The sequence below is a fragment of the Artibeus jamaicensis genome, unplaced genomic scaffold (genome assembly GCF_021234435.1).
Source record: "Artibeus jamaicensis isolate MK-2021 breed Jamaican fruit bat unplaced genomic scaffold, CSHL_Jam_final contig_760, whole genome shotgun sequence".
Taxonomy (NCBI): Eukaryota; Metazoa; Chordata; class Mammalia; order Chiroptera; family Phyllostomidae; genus Artibeus; species Artibeus jamaicensis.
The window spans coordinates 1719465-1739684 of NW_026521955.1; the positions used below are offsets into that span (position 1 = coordinate 1719465).

The following is a 20220-nucleotide window of genomic DNA, read 5'->3' on the forward strand; positions in this document are numbered from 1 at the left end:
CATCTGAGGGCAAGAATGATTGTGTTCATGTGTAAAGCAGATAAAAATGACAGACTCTAAAAGGAAAACCTGTGCCCTATCCGCACACTGGAGGCCAATCCTATAGACCTCAAGGGAAGGAAAACAAAACCTGCTAGCCAAATAATAACTTTGAAGTAGATTTCAAAGTAGAGAGAAAAACTGGGAAACAATTCATACAAGATTTTGCTTCTGGGGAGAAATTCACATTTTCCAGGCTAGCAGAGAGCATGCCAGCTAAATACCACTTGACTTCACACAACTGATTTGAGACTTCCAGTTCTTATAAACATACAGATAAAAAACAATGCAGCCACTGAAGAGGGGGAGACAGTTCCTATAAGGACAGCAAGCTGCAAAGTCACACTTTTGGCAAGACTGGATATGCAAACCACCTTCAATGGAGAAATCCTTGGGAAAGCCTAGTTCTAAACCAAAGAGACTACACACCGGAATGACACTCTGCTTGGGTTGACTTTGGAGGACAGGGAGAACCCTGGGTCTATCCGGGTTTCATTTGAACATGTTTTTACACCCACTGAACCAAGCCAGAGCATGACAAAGCTATGATTATTCTGCTCCCCCACAGAAGGTCAAGCATATTTATATTAGATACAAGTTTTCTTCTCTTCTCTTTTTTCTTTTCTTTTGAGATAGGTTTTGGTATTCGCTGTGAATTTTAAAATGCTGGCGAGGATCCTGGTGTTGGAATTGGAGGAAGTGTGGCAGGGCTTACAGTTTTTGGCTGATATGATGGCAATTTAAAAAGTGGAGAAGAGATCAGCATACTGGTTAAAATACTTTATACAGAAGCCAGAAGAATACGGGAGAAGTATCAGAAATTAAATTAACCACAGTTTCCTTTAAATTGTTAGAATAGTTTATGGCTAACCTGGGTGGGGAGACATATTTCATGGACAACATACTTCTGACTGGCTAGCAAATTGGTCCTGGACCATGGAGGGGAGAAGCCAGTGGCTGGAGCGCACAGAGCACCTGCCATTCCCAGGAAATCCTGATGCAAACTGCACTTGGGGCTCTGAGAACCTAACAGATGCAGCCTCTGTTCTCAGCTAGTAATGCCTTTGAGCCCCTGCTAGAAAGATCCCTGTCCTGGATCTCATGCTTCACAGGGCCCCATTCTGGCTCTCTGCCAGCAATACTCTCCCCACGGGGCTAAAGGACCATCTGCCTACACCCCACAGCCTCCTTCTAGGCACGCTGGGCCTGGCAGTCCTTCTGCTCCCACTTCACCACTCTGCCATCCCCTCTAAGACGGAAGTGTAACATTGACAACTCTTGAGTTAGCCTGTCTTCCACTGAAGAGCCCCTGTCAGCTGTAGCAACTTCTTAGGAAATTCCATGTTCGGAGGACCAATTTGTGACTCACCTCCTCATGCTGACAAAATAGGAAAATCCACAGTTACTGTGTAGCACCCAGGTTGTTTATACCTAGGAGGGGGGACATGCTACCTAAGAAACTCACAGTATTGGCAGAACAGGAGTTATTTACATGCAAAATAAACCTCTGGGGAAACTGCTCTGCTTTTCCTAAAGGTGTTGTCAAGCCATCATCCTGCATCTGCCCACGTATTTAGTGTTCCACCACAGCTGGTAGCTGCAATTGACTGAAAAGGCTGAGAGTGACCTTGGTTCACAGCTCCATGTAAAGTGACTATGAAGGCTGATCAAGAACCCATGTTGATCTTATACAACTATTCCAGGAGGAGAATATCTTCACTGTGGTAGAATGCATTACAAAGTGGCTTCAGACACATTTGGTTTCCTCTCTCACTTCTGCTGCTGTATATGATAGTGAACTTGTATCTGAGTTTAAAGACTTCGTCAACAGGCACAGTAACTAGGCTGCCAGCCCTCAGGTCTCGACAAAGAATTCCGGCTCCAGGGATCACGCTGGCAGTTGAGAATGACCTAAAGAACAGACTGACCAGCTCAGTAAGCTATTTTCATGCCTACATTGGAGTCAGCTGGGGCTGCCCACTGTTAACCAGGGCAGTACCTCAAGATAAATTTCTTTCTACTTAAACTTAAGGATTTATAAGATCAACCTACATCTAGAAATAGTTGTCTTTGGTGAGGCGTCTACCATGTACCAGGCGCTGTGTTAAGACTGTTGCATAGAGTGTTATTTACATTCACAAAAAAGCATGTTGTAATAATAACCACTAATACTTATTAAACTGTTACTATACGCCAGGCTGTATCGACAGCTTTACATACATGACTCTTTTAACCCTCATGACAGCATATGATGTGGCTGTTACTATTATTCTTCCCCAACAAAAGAGGAACTTGGTTGAATCCCAAGATGGGCCAGCAAGTCATTCCCGCCCGGACCAGCTGGGAAGCTTCCCCTCCAAGGCAGACTTGATCGCGGCAGAGCTGATGGAACATTTCTTCTGGGTCACTCACTTTTCTTTGCACTAGTCTGTGTTTTCTAAATCTTCTAGGATGAACAACTGTTACTTTTTAGAGTAAAAGTTCACAAAACACTGAATCCATTCTCACGTTAAACGTTCAACTACACAAAGATATTCCCTTAAATCCTTGCTTTTCTGTCTCCCACTTTAATCTCCTCTTCAGAGGTATCCAGTGAGAAGTGTGTATAAATTTCTCTAGACCTGCATTTTCTTATCAGAACAGCACTACTCACATCTGGCTATTCAGAACTTGAAATGTCATAGTTCAAATTCAAGTGTGCTTATAAGCAGAACATACACATGAGATTTAAAGACTAAGTATGAAAATAGAGTGTAAATTATCTCATATAAATTTTAGAGTGATCGCATGTTGAAATGATAATATTTTGGGTATACTGGGTTAAATAAAATAGAGTACTAAATTAATTTCATCTGTTTCTTTTTACCTATTTTAATATAGCTACTATAAAATGTGGCCATTTCTATTGGGCAGTGTTGCTCTAGCTCATTTTAACACATTTATACACTTACATGTATACACAGAAATACATAGTTATTTCGGTGTTCTCTAACATAAATATGCATTCCCTTTATACTTGGACTCAACCTTTTTTCTTAAAAAAAGTGTAATTTTTAAAAAAGATTTTATTTATTTATCTTTAGAGGGGAAGGGAAGGAAATAGGGAGAGAAATATCAATGTATGGTTGCCTCTCGTGTGTCCCCTGCTGGGAACTGGCCTGCAACCCAGGCATGTGCCCTAACAAAAAAGTGTAATTTTTAAATGCATTGGGCATTAAATTAATTTCTTTCTTCCCCTCTTTCTTTTTCTCTTCCTCTTCCTCTCTTCCACCCCCACCCCCTGAACACTTCTTGATAACCTACAAAGCCCCAGAGTGAAGAAAGCAATAATTATTCCGGGCCATACAAATGCTGAGGTGAGCACACCTAATGTTCGGATGAATTCAATCCAGATTCAGATGAACAAAAGGGCATCCCCTTGTTGGATAAAAGAAAATGCTAGTCATTGGAGAAAGGCTCTGGAGTTAATGGGTCCTAGACAAAAGACATGAGAAAGAGTTTCATTGCCAAAAGTGGCGGGTATTTATTTTAAAGTGACCAGATCGAAATTTGCTATTCTTATGCCATCATCTCTTTCACATAATTTTCTGCAATAGTTATAGTCCCATTCCTTCAGGTTGGGTGACTATGTACTAGCAACTACTTTCAATCTGGTCCGTGTTGCCTGTAAAGTAGCACCTCAGGCCAGCTACTGAATCCTGATAGTTGCTGAATGTGTGACCAGCATGATCCCTGCTTTGCTAGGTTGGAGTAATACTGCAGATATTTTTACAATGTCCCTCATAGATTTTACTTTGTTTAGTAAATATCTGACAATGAATCCAGTTCAGTGGATTATGCAGAAGAAATGATCCCAAACAAATGCCCCTTTCTTCTCCCCTTAAAAAATGGCAGCACATACATAAACAGTTTACACAGACTGCACGTGTGCAAATGAGCTGGGAACACATGTACATGCAGCATGCTAGTGTTGGGCCAGGAGGGTGTTTCCCGTGTTCCAGCAAGGCCTTAACACATGCAAAACATTCACAGCTCTTACTTGGCTTCAGTGTAGAACCTCGCTGAGGGCAGAGGAAAAAGAAAAGAACAGTAGGCATGAGCAGAAGTGCTGTGATAACTCATTGTTTTCATTCCCGAGAGCGCTCCTTGGTGCTTGTCCCACCCGGTCCCTCTGGTTACACGTTGCCTGGATAAAGGATGCAGTTGGAGGCCAGTTTATTCCTTTGCTTACTCATTGTTTCTCTAAGACAAGCTTCCCAACAGGTAAAATGAGGAATTGGATGAGGAGCTCCAAAGTTTTCTTCTAGCTCATAATTCTCCCTGTCTAACAAGTCAAATTTTCCGTGAGCAGATTCCATGGGGGCTGTTTTAAATGCTCCATCATGATAGGGCATTTGAAAGGCGTTTCTTTCATTTCCTCCTATTCCTCATCGTCCTCCTCCCCATCAATCAGGAAAGAATAGAAAGAAAGCAATACAGAAACAAAGACTAGGGTAATATAAAGATTTTCAATCTTTTCTGAAATGCTATATATCACTGCAATTAAGACAATCATTTGAAACTTAAAAGGAAAAAGAAAATCTCCTTTAATTAGGATTGACTTCAACTGAGTAGATACCATCTGCTGTAGCGGACTAACCCTGTCTGCCTTGGGCCTGGGCTGCTACAGGTGAGTGCCTCCCCCCCCCCCCCCCCCACCTCTCCTTTCCCACACCTCTGCTCAAGAAGCTGCCAGAGAGCTCTCAGGCAGGAAGTCGGGTGGGAGTGAGGGGGCTCTCCACCCACTAGCAGCTGCTTAAGTAGTAGGCAAGGGAACTTCTCCACAGAGAAATTCAGGTCAGCAGATACTCCAATTTATACCACATGCTACCCAGTTGTGGAATTAAATTAAAATGCTAAGAAAGGATCTGGAATACAAGTCTCCTTATTTTTTCTCTACCTTATGCTTGGCTCCCAGAAGAATAAAGCAAGAACAGTTGGACCTGGTGGTTTAACAGGAATTATTAGACAACTGGAAGGAAGCAAAGTCAGCACACACCAAGAGAAGCTGTCTTCACAAAACATCATGTACCAGTGATTAAATGTCAAGACCAATCATTGTCCAAGTGGTGATATCTCTACAGGTTTAGTAACATGCTCATTCAGATTTAACCCAAAGACAAGCTTGACAGATTATCAGAATCTCTGGGGGAGGGCCATGGGTGGAGTAGGAAAAGGATTGAGGTAATTTTTTTAATGATTTCATAATTTTGTTCTCTTTTTTTTCATTGTTGAAGCACAATTGTCTTCATTCCCCACCCCACCCCCAGAGTTCCCCCCACCCCACCCATCCCCACCTCCCACCCTCGGCCCTACCCTCCTTTGGCTTTGTCCATGTGTCCTTAATACATGTTCCTTGATGACCCTTCCCCCCTTTCACCCTATTATCCCCTCCTACCTTCCCTCTGGTTGCTGTCAGTTTGTTCTTTAATTCAATGTTTCTGGTTATATTTTGCTTGCTTTGTTTTTGTTGACTAGGTTTTACTTATAGGTGAGATCATATGGTATTTGTCTTTCATTGCCTGGCTTATTTCACTTAGCATAATGCTCTCCAGATCCATCCATGTTGTCATGAAGGGTAGGAGCTCCTTCTTTCTTTCTGCTGTGTAATATTCCACCATAATTTCTTAAAGAAACACAATAATATTCTAACCCCAGTGGTTTTGCTGTAGTCTATTCTAGCATAATGTAAAATAGAAGTGTTGCCAAATGTAGGGAAAACATTTCCAAATAAGCCATTATGCATTACACTATAAAATAAAAGTGTGTAAACATGTGTTTGTCCCTCAGACCTGAATGTGTTTTTGTTAGCATTTTCCTTTTGGGAGAAATTTGACTTTTCCTATGCTGCTTCCTTACCAATAATTTTCTATGACTTTAGCAAGTGAATAAGAGCTGGGTTCATATTTTTATATACACTTCAAATGTTTGTTTTATAGTCACTGAACAATAGGAAAACCTTAAATCATTACCTCTACAAATTTGTTCCGATTGGCTTGCAAGCCAACTTTTACTACCTCAAAAGGGTTAACCACGATGGCTTCTGTTAGTCCAGATCCCAGTCCAGCAATGGCAAATGTCTAGAAAAATTAAATCAGTCAATACTTTAAAGCAAGTTATCATGTGCACTGGGTAAAGCATCCTACTCATAACACTATGTAGCTGAATGTTATGATGAGAATGGAGAAACTTACATAAATGCACCATATACCATTACTAAACAGCCTTAGTTCTTGATTAGATGCTGACAATTCATGAAGAAGAAATTACAGAAGCCACAAACCACATCCCAACAATTCAAAATAAAATGTCAAAGCCCCATCAACAATGACTTTTTCCACTCATGAAGAGAAAGGTTGTTTTACTGATTTAAGGTGAATACTAAAACGTCCGCATGTGTAACAATTAAAAGAGAGTGACTTGTAAAAGGAGAGCTTCGTTTTAAAACATCTACTTAAATACATTCACTGAGCAGATTAAAGAATTTGAGGAACAGAACCACAAATAGTGTTCATAAACAGCAATATTTCAGGTAACCAAATGGTATAGCCGAACACATTTAAACTTATAGCCATATTCTTAGATTCACTATTTTAGACTATTATCAAACAAAAAATTATTTTTTATTCATCCCTTCCCTATTAAAAAAAAACCTGATAATTGTCCTATTGTTCTAGACCCAGAAGCCAAGGAATGAGGTCAGAAATGACTAGATTGTGCTGAAGGCCTCAGCTAAAATCTAGAACATTATTTGCTCTCTGTTAAGAATTTCTGCAATAGGAAAGAACAACTTTCTAGAATTTTTCCCTAAGTAGAACACTTAAAGGTTTTTCGGAAAATCCTTATCAAAATAACCACAATGATAAAACACACCAGAGAGAGAGAGAGAGAGAGAGAGAGAGAGAGAGACAAACAGACAGACAGACAGAAATAGAGAAAGAAAACAAAATTAAACAAAGTCTTAAACCTGCAAAACAGATGTGAAAAAAAAAAGAATTCTTTAGTGCTGAATCTTTAATTCTAGAAGAAGAGGTAGTACTATGTACAACTAAGAGGAAAAAAGCACAGATAACTCTTACTAGGTAGTCTTTAATTTCTTCAAAGTAGGAGACTAAAAGAGAAAGGGAGAAAGGGTGTTCCATGGCCGTAGCAGCAGAGGAAAGTCCAGAGCCAGGAGGTCCTTGGTTCTGCCATGATGTACCGGCTGATTTAGACCAGAGCTGCCGTGTACATCAGTTTGTGCACAGTGGTGTGTGTGGAGCCTGAAGTCCAGCCTGCTGCAGCTCGGTGTCTTAAGTCACTAAATCTTTTATAAGCCACAGTTTTCTCGTCTGTAAAATGGAAACAATAGTATCTAACCTCCTGGCCTCAAAAGGCTACATGAGGGTCAAAATCAAGTGTGAAAGCCTGTTGTAAAGTGCTACACAGAAACAATTCTTCCTGTTGCACATACGGATGGACAGGAAGAACAGCCTTGGACACAGATTCCAGGAGAGAGGGAGTGACTAGTGACGCTTTCTTTTCATGCCCCTTCATTACAATTTTAAACATCTTTGTATAGGGTAACAGACCAAATATTTTATTCATGTATCTCAGACTTTCATCATGGAAGCCGAAAGCAAAAATAAAAAAAAAATACTAGTCCCCAACTTTTCTGACTGAAAGAGCTAAAATCCAGATGTTCAGGTTTTTATTACTACATACAATCTTCCAAGTAATTCACTTTTCTGTTCTATAAACTCAGCTACATTTGCTGTCAGAAATAGCATTCAGCAGTCCCTTGTCAAAAGAATTGATCAGCTATCAGCAGATCATATTACTTAGACTATTCCAGAGACCAGCAGTAACTGTCGGGTTCCCAGCCTCCTAGGCTTTTCATGTGAGAGCACCAGGGGACATTTAATGGCTGTTTAAGTGTCTAGCTGTATCAAAAAAAGAACAAAAAAACCCCCCCTGGAATAAATGAGTTCAAGAGAAGGAGAAAATTGTATACAGTTTGCATGCATTCAGTTACGGTGGCTGGAGTGGCCAAATGCTTTTCTGTTTCAATTCCCAAGAGAGCCAAAAGAACTGCATTTCTCACATGGTACCAAGGCTCTGCACAGGAACAGCCAGCTGGCCCTCTGGAGGCTGCATTTTATTGTCTTTTGCTAGAAAGGCTTTTAATTCTCTTTTTAACAAGATATTTCCAAAGTTAAGAATGACAGTACAGGGAGACACCGAGGAATTCAAAAATAACTGAGGGCTCACGCTGCCACATCTTTTATGCGAGGCCACACCTCAGAGGCACCTTTTTAGGTAGGAGGCTGGACAAGAGGTTTCTTTGTCATAACATTAAGCCAGGCTATTAGTTTTCTTAATAGGATCCTTCCTGTAAAAGGGACATGCATGACTTTTTAAATAACAGATACTTCTTGGACAGTCTTCTTGGCAAAGTAAATGTTCTGAAATGAACCTTTACAAGTAAAGTAATTAAAGAATTGAAGCTCAGAGCACTACCTTTTTGGTTAAGTTTTGAGGTACACTTCACCAGGAAAACAGAAGCATTTTTCAGTTGGAGAGCCAGTGAGATTTTACTTTGTTTTGTTTTAAAGATTCGAAGGGAAAAATCAGTGCATTTGCTCTCTCTGGAGCTCCTGTTGCAAGCACGTATTCGTAGAACCCAATTGGTCAATATAATTTAACTCATTTTGTGAGAAGCGGCAAAGTCACTCAGAAGGAAAGAAGGGGCATTGGAAAATATTCAAATCAACAACCGATTTTCATGTAATAGTGGACACGTGTCATTGTCTGATCATTTATTCTCCCTGACTATAAAAGGCTTGTTCTTCAGTCTGTCTCTGACCACAGAGTGCCCTGCAGTCCTATAATTTATTATTTACTGCAGCTTAAGTAAGAGCTGGAAAAGTGACCTGCTAGGAAATCATCTTAGGCATGCTGACTTCTGCACAGATAGGTGCAGCATGTAAACATGCATGTTTTGGCTTTCAAAAAGTCTTTGACAAATGTACCCTTTATTTTACATTCTTGACCATATCTCATCTGAGCCTTTCTACACATATCATTATTATCATAAATTCATCACTGGGTGCTATAAAATAGCCAGATTGTGAGTTATTACGAAGATGGCTTTCAACAAGTAGCTGAACATTGAATAGCTTGAATTCATATTTTAGTAGTTGGGCTTGGGGAATCAAAAGGCTTTTTGTCTCCAGATTTTGCTTTATGAAATAACACACACACTTAAGTATAATAAATATTCTCACTTACCAATGCTGGTGACAGTGACACAGATCCTAGCAATTTCTTATACTGCTCAAAGGTGAAAAACTGTGAAACAAAACCAAACCCAGAGATTTATAACAATTTCCTGCAACAAACCCTTTAATTGACTCAAATTTCTTTAGTAAATCATTATATTAGCCAGCATTTAAAAAATGACAAACCATTGAACACAGTTCTCAATCTCGTCTCGGGTAGTTGCTATTGGTTCTCACTTTAACATTCACATTTTCAAATGCAGCTATAATGACCTACAGAAGAGCTGATGGAATCCTTTATAGCAGTAAATGAACCATACAGCTTCCATTTACCATGACCATTTCCAGTTTCCCCAGACATCAATAGACTTCTTTTTTTATGGCAGTGATTCAACATTATAGGCAGAGACCTGAAATCTTTGGTCTCCTCTGTTTTCTCTATGAACTGCTTTCCCAGTGAATGCCCAGTTATCTGACTTGTAAAAGACATCCGTTTCTCAGCCTTAACTTTCATTTCTATCGCTGTGTCTCTAGAGTTCCATGAAATTTCCAAACACTCAGCAATGATGAAGATATCACCACAAACGAGGAAAGGACCCAGTGAGGTCATCTAGTCCATCCCTGCTTAAAGCCACACTGTCCCCAACCTGAGCACAGGAGAGCTGATTATTCCTTCCTTTAAAATACGGTGATGATGAAGATTTTGTTGGTTACTTCAGTAGATGACGTTTAATATAATTTTCCTGAAAACGGGTTTCTAGGAAGGGAGATCTAATCAATCGCTTTGTATAACATACCCAAAATGCAGTTTCTCTCCAACACTTTGGGCAACAATGCTGCTTGAACAGTGTTTTGCTCCTGGATACTCTGTCAGGAAGCCACAAGCAGCTCCGATGAGACACTCTCTTGGGTCCTGCCAGCCTGCTTCTCAAGACCAGAGAAATGGCCTGGTATTTTGTGATCACACGTGTCTTCTACTCTATTACTTTTTAACCCAGTAAAATGTAACAAGAAAAAAAATGTACATTTGGGGGCCAAATAATACTCTGCTGTTAGAAAGAGGCAGTTCTGTGGTGTAGACATCCCTCAAATGAGTCTGTGGGTATCCCAAGAATCATTACATCACCAGATAGGCTTTCGTTCTTCTGAAGACCCACGAACTACTTTGTGCCATCTTCTTTAGCTTAACTATGGTTGTAGACTTTTCTAGAAATGAGATTCATTGATTTATTCATTTAACGAATATTTTATTGAATGCTCCCTATGTTCTGAGAGGCACAGGGAATGCAGTAGTAAACAAAGAGAACCCCCACCTTCTTGATATAACATTCCAGGGGGTGGTGATGACCCCCAAACTGTATCCTGGGGTTACAACAGAACCACCAGGGGCCACCACTGTTTTGAGGAGAGATGCACTAGCAACCGTTAACTATGGAAGGAAATGCATTGTAGTTTTAAGCTTTGAAGAAAATTTATCTTTTCCTTTTTTTAATGCTCATCATCATTACTGTTTTTGACAATGACCTTGCCGGTATTTTGACAGAGGCAGTCTTGGGTCTGACTCCTGGCTATACTACTTAGTTGTGAAAGCATGAGTGAGTTGCCTGGCCTTTCTAACCCTCAAGAACACGAAACTTATGTTTTAGAGAAGTCCTTAAATAACAGCATTTGAGTAAGATTTCCTGACATGTTTGGCACATAGGAGACTTTCAGAATATTTTAGTTTCCATTCACTGACTTCACTTTGGCTATGAAAGGAACCATAAATGCCTTGGTTATTTGTATCACTCAGGAGAGCTTGCTATCGTCCAAGAAACCTGCTAAGACCTTAGCATGTGCTCCTGCATTTGATCCATAAAACATCATCAGGTCACAGTTATAACACAGCCACGATTCCCATTTTATAGGTATATGTCCTGTAGCTAGTGAATGGAAGGGTTCAGATTCCCCTGAAGTCTAACGCCACAGCCTGCGTGTGCTCTTAACCACAGCACTTACTATGCTTAATCATGGCTGAGCCGTGACCATTAGTGGTTTAGGTAGAGATTCTCTGCCTTGGAGTTCTCTTGCTGCTCAGGGCTTCTTGCCTTCCCTGGCCCTGGAAGCCCTGTGTCCTTCAAGGCAGATTTCAAACCTTTCTGACCACAATCTACATAAAAAATACTTGGCCAATACAGGCACGTGTATGCACATACATGTACACAGGGTGCTCTTGTATTTACAACTGAAACAAAACGTGGCTATAAAGCAATATTTACCCCTTTACTGTGTGTAATTCTTTTCCTGTTCTACTTCATTAGAAACATTTCTTGTCATGACCCACTACATCTAGTGACTCACCAAACTGATTTCACGACACACACTTTAGAAACCCTGCTCTAAGTGGCCCTCACTGGGTTAAGAACGCCTCCCTACCCTGCTGCCGTCCAGTGGGAAGACGTGATTTTTTTTCCTCTCCGACTTTCCGTCATTGCATTACTGCTGAGGCAAACCCTTCTGAGTTCTCCTCACAGTGCCCTGTGCCTTTTGAAGCCTTCTAGTTTGGCTGGTTGGAACAGGTCCCCTCCCTCCCTCCCTCCCACCCACTGGACTTCCTTCCTTCCCAAATGTATTTTATTGATTGTGCTATTACAGTTATCCCATTCTTTTTCTCCCCTTTATTCCCCTCTGCCCTGCAACCCCCTCCCACCAGCATTCCCCGCCCCTTTAGTTCATGTTCAGGGGTCATATAAATAAGTTCTTTGGCTTCTCCATTTCCTATACTATTCTTACCATTTATGAATCTTGTTCCTCGCACCTTTTCCCCCATTCTCCCCCTTCCCTCTCCCCACTGATAGCCCTCCATGTGATCTCCATTTCTGTGATTCTGTTCCTGTTCTAGTTGTTTGCTTTGTTTGTTTTTTAAAGATTTTATTTATTCATTTTTTAGAGAGGGGAAGGGAAGGGGAGAAACATCAATGTGTGGTTACCTCTCACATGCTCCCCACTGGGTATCTGGCCTGCAACCCAGGCATGTGTCCCAGACTGGGAATTGAACCTGTGACCCTTTGATCTTCAGGCTGGCACTCAACCACTCAGCCACAATAGCCAGAGCAGTTTTGTTTGTTTGTTTTTAGTTTAGTTTTTTTTTTAAGTTTCTATTCTACTGATCACTTTATTGTTCATATTTTTGATCATCTTATTTTTCTTAGATTAGTCCCTTTACCATTTCATATAATAAGGGCTTGGTGATAATGAATTCCTTTAAGACCTTTTCTGAGAAGCACTTTATCTGCCCTTCCATTCTAAATAAAAGCTTTGCTGGATAGAGTAATCTTGGATGGAGGTCCTTTTCATGACTTGGAATACTTCTTTCCAGGCCTTTCTTGCCTGTAAGGTTTCTTTTGAGAAATCGGCTAATAGTCTGATGGGAACTTCTATTCTCAACCCTGTGTAGCTAGAGCCCTGTTCTCTCTAACTCCTTGGGCGGCTCTTTCTCAGGCCCTGCTAGTTTCCTTACATGCATGCACTGGTCAGTTCTCAGCTGAATACTTAGGGGTCTCTCTGCAGATCATAGGAGTTCTTGCTCTGTGCAGCTCTCTCTTCTCTGGTACTTTGTCCACTGAACTCAAGCTGCCTTGCCCTCCAGCTCCTTCTCAATCCAGAGAAGGATTGCCTGTATTTCCCTTGCCTGCCCCTGGGCCGGGCAACCCTTTCAAGGCAGTAAGATGGGGCAGTCCATACAGCTCATCTCCTTTTTTTCCCATCTGTCTATCCTTTCTTGTCCAATGTCCTGTGCCTTGAAAATTGTGGTTTCATATTTTGTTCATTTTTTATTGTTGCTATTTCAGGCAAGAGAGTAAATCTGGTCCTTGTTACTCCATCTTGGCTGGAAATGGAAGTCTGGGCCTTCCAGAAATTCTGAATAGTAGATGTGGGAATTTCTGAGAACAGGACAGAAATGTCTCCTGTTAGAAACCAATAAATTTTCTTTCTGCTTCTCTCTCTATATATATTCCATTTATTCCAATAATATCAGCTGAACATCTACAATATACAGACCCTATGACAGGCATAGTGATAGTGGTGAACAAATAGCCTTCACAATTTATAATCTCTCGCCAGTTTGTTTAGCAATAGACAGTCCTTGAGAGTCTGATCATGGAAAAATGGTGTTTCTGAAACTGTGGTGCTCAAGGTTGGACCCTGGACCCTGGGACCTGGTGCCTCCCACTTCTGAGGAACCAGTTGGTCTCTTTCTGAGGTCTTCATTTCCTTCTGCTAAGTGTCTTGATTTGTAAAAGAAGAAGTTTCATTTATTCAGCATCAATGAGTCTTATTATTTTCATGATGAATTTTATTCCAAAAAATCAAGAACAGGAAAAACTTGACATTATCTGTTTCTGATTATACTAGTGTTTGTACTGAAGTGTCAGTTCCAAGGACAATCTATATCCACGTATGTATAAAGACTTCATAGAGCACATGTATCTGAAGTGTGTACACATGTATATGCACACCCATATATAGTTTCTGAATATTTTTTTCTGAAGTAAACTTTGATGACATACAATGAAGCCATTTATGATGTATGAAATTGTTACTATCAGATGATCGCTTTCCTCACAAATCCTAAGATAAATATCTATAAATTGAATGTTTTCATACATTGTGTTGAAAAAGTAGTGCTATCCATCTGGCAAAGATACACTTTTAACTCCAAGTTATACTTAAAAAGCCAACGTACTTACCATATGGCTCAATAATTTTAAGGTAAAAACTACTTGAAACAAGATGTCTGGGACACATATCCCATATCCAGTTGCCCAAAAGTTCATCTGTTAACCATTGTTCTGACAGCAAGCATTGCTTTTTTTTTTAACTAGAGACTAACTCAGCTTTGCAAAGCCCAACATTTCTTTTTTTTCTCCAGTAAAAGACTGTTCAACATTGATAAACCTTAATCCTCTTAAAGTTTAAATTGTCTCCAATGCATAGTATTAAGGAAGAATATTCCAGGAAAAACTTTAATTGTAATTTACTTTATTTATACACATAAAACACTGAACAAATGAATATATTATTCTATGGAGACAAAATGACTTTCCGTTTGAACAGGAACTCTGCTCTGTTTGTTTACTTGGGCAATCTTTTATCAAGCGGAGCCGTTTCATAATTCAATTCAGCCCTTGTGTGTACTTTGGTGAACTTTTTCCAGATTCTCTACTGAGATTCAGATCCTTATAATGAAATTTGTATTGAAGTAATAATGCATAATCACCAAAACTATGGAAAAAAAGAGAATGAATTGATAAAAGTGTGTTTTAAAGCTTTGCTTTCTGAATCGAGACCTGAATTAAGTCCTATTAAATTACCACTGTAAAAATATTATTACTTTAACGTAATGTAAAAGTTTCATGTTTGTGTTTACAAGTGGTTATTTTATCATAAATTTTAACCCAGCTACCCTCTTAACTTGCTGGGTAAAAGTACCCTTCTTACCTTTTAGGAATATCAGGAATATGAAGTAAGCCATGTATGTGAAAAAAAGCTTTGCCATTAATTGGGAAGGAAGTCTTTCAGTCTAAGTTTATGCTGCCCTTAACATGGAAAGACAAAGCCATATTTACTGCTGTCAGTGGTGTGGGTGTGGGGGTCAAGGCCAGCTGAAGTCACTGTGATCAGGACTCTTTTCTGAGAGAACACATAAAAAAGTGATGAGTTTTAAGTTCTTTCTTCCTTGGAAGTCCTGCTAGATCCTTGTGTTCCTGCCCAGATACTGAGCCAGTAAGTAGTACCTAAACTCCATAGTTATGCTGTTAAGGAGATGAAAATCAGGATAATGGTAGTAGTAATTTTGTAAAAACCAGAATAAAAAATTAACAGAGGAGATGGAAAGGTAGGGAGAATGAAGTCAGCATGTCAAATAAATAAGTTATATGAAGAATCATGTCAAAGAAATATAGTGTATTAATCTCTGCTCTGTTCATAAAATGAGAATGATTTAGAGAGAAAGGTTTTTCCACCTGCCTCCTCTCCTCCCCTTTCCTTTTCTCTTTCTTCAGTAATTATTGCTCCAAGGGAAAACTTATGAATTGCTTTGAGAAAAAGTCCAAGGTATTTTGTGGCTACTATGTTCTGATTAAATGAATTTCATTCACCATCATGCTCTTTATTTAATTTCCCTATTAGAAGGGAGTGCCTGCACCTGAAAAAGTAATCCACAAACCAATATTGGAGATTGATCAAGTGTAATTAGAATAAAAGTTATGCTATAATTTCTGCGATAAAAATCTTATGTTTAATTCACATTAATGTCCTATAGGTTAGTGTGGATGTCTTAATGCTGAAGTTGTTCCTGTAGAGTATTTTCACCTTGTTGGAAAGCATAGGAGGTCTGTCCAGAAAAAGTCCAGCATTGTTAATATAATGAGAACACTTTGTGTGACATCAGTGTAACCTGGAAGCCAAGGAGAGTGGACTGGAATGCACATGTGTGAACAATGACAACTTCACTGTACTACTTAGTGGGGGTGGTAGATGCTGTTCAGTGAGCCATCACATTCAAAATGACTGCAAGTAGAACAATTATTTGCATCAAATTTTGTGTTAAGCTTGTACATTTCTCTGCAGAAACTATTTGGATGCTTCAGAAGGCTGCAGCTATGGGCAAGTAGTGATTGGCAGCTTCATCATGACAGCATGCCTGCTCATGCATCACATCTCATGCAAAGTATTTTGGTGAAACATCAAATCACCCAGGTGATTCAGTCCCCCTATAGCCTGGATTTAGCTGTGACTTTTGGCTTTTCCCAAAACTAAAGTCACCTTTGTAAGGGAAGATTTCAGACTGTCAATAAGATTCAGGAAAATATAACGGGGCAGCTGATGGTGACTGGGAGAACTGTGTGGGGTCCCAAGGTGCCTACTTTGAAGGGGACTGAGGCATCATTGTCGTATGTACAATGTTTCTTATATTTTGTATCTTCTTCAATAAATGTCTCTATTTTTTATATTACATGGCTGGATACCTTCCAGACAGACATTGTACATTGCTTACCTTCACTGCTCTTTTTGGTGTTTCAGCCAATATGGGTGGTAGAATTCCTTTGTAAAAACCAAACAGCCTATTGGGGAAATAAAAGATTTTATTTAAGAAGGGGAAGTAGAAAATAGGTAATTCTGCCTTTATTTATAGAAAAAGGAACTAATCTTAAAGTAGTCCCAATTATTCAATGTAGCACACCTATTTGAAGTTCTTTGTTTTAATTATAAAGTAGAGTGATTATGGAAGATGAAGGTGTACCCAGGTACACTGTACCTCTTACCACAACCAAAAGAAGGACAACAACAAACTTAAAAACAAAAAACAACTCAAACTGTCAGAAAATATAACTGTATTAAAGTCCAACAACCAAGGAGTTAAAGAAGAAATATTCATCTAGACAGAGAGGAGGGGCAGAGAACAGGCAGCCAGGGTGGGGAGGGCGAGAGGCAAGGTGGTGACTGGAGGACCAGGCGAGGTGGCGGCCGACAGAGTGGGCAGTCCCATATTTCTGTGTGGATAAACCAGGAGGAACAACTGGGGACTGAGACAGAATGCACAATCCAGGGTTCCAGCACTAGGAAATAAAACCTCAAAGCATATGACTAAAAAAACCTGTGGGGGTTGTGGTGGCACGAGAAACTCCAAGTCTCACAAAAGAGTTCAGTGGAGAAGCCCACAGGGCCCTAGAATGTGCACAAAACCACCCACCCAGGAATCAGCACCAGAAGAACCCAATTGGCTTGTAGGTAACAGAGGAAGTGACTGAAAGCCGCCAAGAACTCAGCAAGTGTCATTGCTCCCTTTAGAGCTCCTCCCCAATGTACAGTGCCACAACACAGCATCGTGGGTTGCTCCACCCTGATGAATACCTAAGGCTCTACCCCTTACTATGTAACAGGCATGGGAGACAAAAAAAAAATAGCCTAAAGGAAAGAACAGATCTAGCTCCAGAAAGAATAAAACTAAGCAACAAAGAGATAGCCAACTTATCAGATACACAGTTCAAAACACTAGTAATCAGGATGCTCACAGCAATGGTTGAGTATGGTCGCAAAATAGAGAAAAAAGTGAAGGCTAAGCAAAGTGAAAGAAAGGAAAATGCACAAGGAACCAACAGTGACAGGAAGGAAACCAAGACTCAGATCAACAGTTTGGACCAGAAGGAAGAAGTAAACATTCAACCAGAACAAAAAAAAAGAAAGAGGAATTCAAAAATATGAGGAGAGGCTTAGGAACCTACAGGACAACTTTAAACATTCCAACATCTGAATCATAGGGGTGCCAGAAGAAGAAGAGGAAGAGCAAGAAATTTAAAACTTATTCAAAATCATAATGAAGGAAAATTTCCCTAATCTGGCAAAAGAAAATAGACTTCCAGGAAGTCCAGGAAGCTCAGAGAGACCCAAAATAGTTGGACCCAAAGAGGAACACAGCAAGGCACATCATAATTACATTAGCCAAGATTAAGGGTAAGGAGAGAATCTTAAAAGCAGCAAGAGAAAAGGAGACAGTTACTTACAAAGGAGTTCCTATTGGACTATCAGCTGATTTCTTGAAAGAAACTTTACAGGCCAGAAGGGGCTGGAAAGAAGTATTCAAAGTTATGAAAGGCAAGGACCTACATCCAAGATTACTCTATCTAGTAAAGCTGTCATTTAGAAAGAAAGGGCAGATTAAGTACTTCCCAAATAAGGTCAAGTTCAAGGAGTTCATCATCACCAAGCCCTTATTATATGAAATGTTAAAGGGACTTATCTAAAGAAGATAAAAAAGTATGAATAGTAAAATGACAACAAACTCACAATGATCAACAAATGAACTTAAAAAGACAAAAACAAACTAATCAAACAACTAGAACCAAAACAAAATCATGGAAATGGAGATCACATGGAGGGTTACTGGCAGGGGGAGACTAGGAGAAAAGGTACAGGGAACAAGAAGCATAATTGGTAGGTACAAAATAGACAGGGGGAGGTTAAGAATAGTATAGGAAATGTAGAAGCCAAAGAACTTATATGTTTGACCCACAGACATGAACTAAGCAGGGTAAATGTGAATGGGAGAGGGGTACAAGGCAGAGGGGAGCAAATAGGGCAAATGGGACAACTATAATAGCATAATCGATAGAATATATTTTAAAAATAAAGTAGAGAGATTATGAATACTATGTTTATTAGCATTGTTCAGAAGAAGAATAAATAATACTGAGACTGAAATTTTTTAGTTAAGTTACTAAATACAACCATGAGTTGTGCCTTAAAGGTAAAGTTGATAATCTTCAATCTAAGAAACTTGAATTCATTTTCTCAGTTGTGTGGCAGGTAGCTTCAAGCCATCTACAGTCTTGCATTTCCTCCCTTATGGTAACCAAATGAGGTTAGGTTACACCTAAGCCCACTAGACTGAAACTTTCTGAGGCTAGTAAGCTGATGAAATCTCAGTTTTAGCTTTACTAACACAAGGGAACTAACAAGCTCTATGGCTATGGAACTTGGGTTCCTGGGTGTGTCCTGATTTGTCACAATTTTTTAACTTCCTTCATAGAGAAGGATGTAGGTCAGGGACATACAACACTGACAAAAGAAATGCCAAACTGCCTTGCTGATATGTAATTTCACAGGGCCTGGTTCAGCTATTGTTGCCATAATTGATAAACTTGTCACATATTCTGATGTTTTTAGAAAAAAATTAATAGATATGCTTATGATGAGATTATAATACATCATCACTTATTTCATATTAGATTTTATAATTCAAAGTCTTAAATTTGTCTGATCTAGAATCTTTATATATATTATCTGTAATATATAATATCTTTATATAAAATTATCTGTAGGTAGACTGGTCTTTCTCTGTGTGTGTGCATACACACACACGTGTAGATACATATATATATGATATACACACATATATATGCATATATATACATATATACATATATCTACACACACACACACACACACACACATATATCACACCCTCATTTGAAACATGGAAATACATAAATAGAAAAGACTTCTGCATTATTTTCTGAGATAATCCATTACCCTGATGAACCCATGCATGACTACAGATAAAGGCAGGACTTAGTGTGTCCCAATGGTAGGATGTCCATTTTACATGGGGCTGGAGATACTTTGACTGACCCTTCAAGCTTCACTCCTACTTCTTCAAGTTAGGTTCTGCTTCTAGCTGTGCTTCTGGGACAAGAAAGTTAAGAGTTTATTCAGACTAACTTACTGTTGCCACCCAATCCAACATGGTGACCTCTTGCTCTTCTTTAATTCATTTGCTCCCCTTCAGTGAGGGGAGCAAAGACTTGTCCTACAGCTTTTAAAATGTTAGCTCCTTGAGGGCTGAGTGTGCATTAGAGTGCTTACTGCAGGCTGTCTGTGTGTGTATAAGCAGAACACAAATGTTTGTTATGTATATGAATTTCATGAAGAGGAAGAAAGGAATCAAATGATCACCTGATATAGGTTTACTCTGCCTACTATTTTTCACTTAATGGGTAGTACTACCACTATGAATAAGAAGTAAAGCAAACATGTCATTTGAAGAACTATGGGAGCTCACAAATTCCCCTACCTCCTTTCATGCTAATTTCAACTACTGGTGCCTGAAATTCACTTGTAAAATTTAAATGCCAATATTCATCATCATTTAAATTTCATTATAAACTAATTATTATATAATTTTCAGCATGAGAGTGACTGAGCACAGGTTTAATCTTCCTAAAAGATAAACATGATTTTCAGGAAGTTCTATACTGATAATGAAAGACATTATTAGTTCTGTTCTTTCTGTGCTGATTTTTCCACATCTGAAATATTATGCCAGGTTCTAGAGCAGGTG

At 39.5% G+C, this 20220-nt stretch overlaps 1 protein-coding gene across 3 annotated transcripts in view; it reads right to left on the reverse strand.

Annotated features, from left to right (window-relative positions):
- Positions 1-20220, reverse strand: part of SLC25A21 (solute carrier family 25 member 21) — a 496967-nt gene that overhangs the window by 39591 nt on the left and 437156 nt on the right. For all 3 annotated transcript variants that reach the window (XM_053672523.1, XM_053672522.1, XM_037164763.2), the window contains 3 exons: positions 16378-16444; positions 9349-9408; positions 6051-6158 (listed from right to left, as the gene is read on the reverse strand). In XM_053672523.1, coding sequence (XP_053528498.1) covers positions 6051-6158; positions 9349-9408; positions 16378-16444 — 235 coding nt within the window. The remainder of the gene's footprint in view (positions 1-6050; positions 6159-9348; positions 9409-16377; positions 16445-20220) is intronic.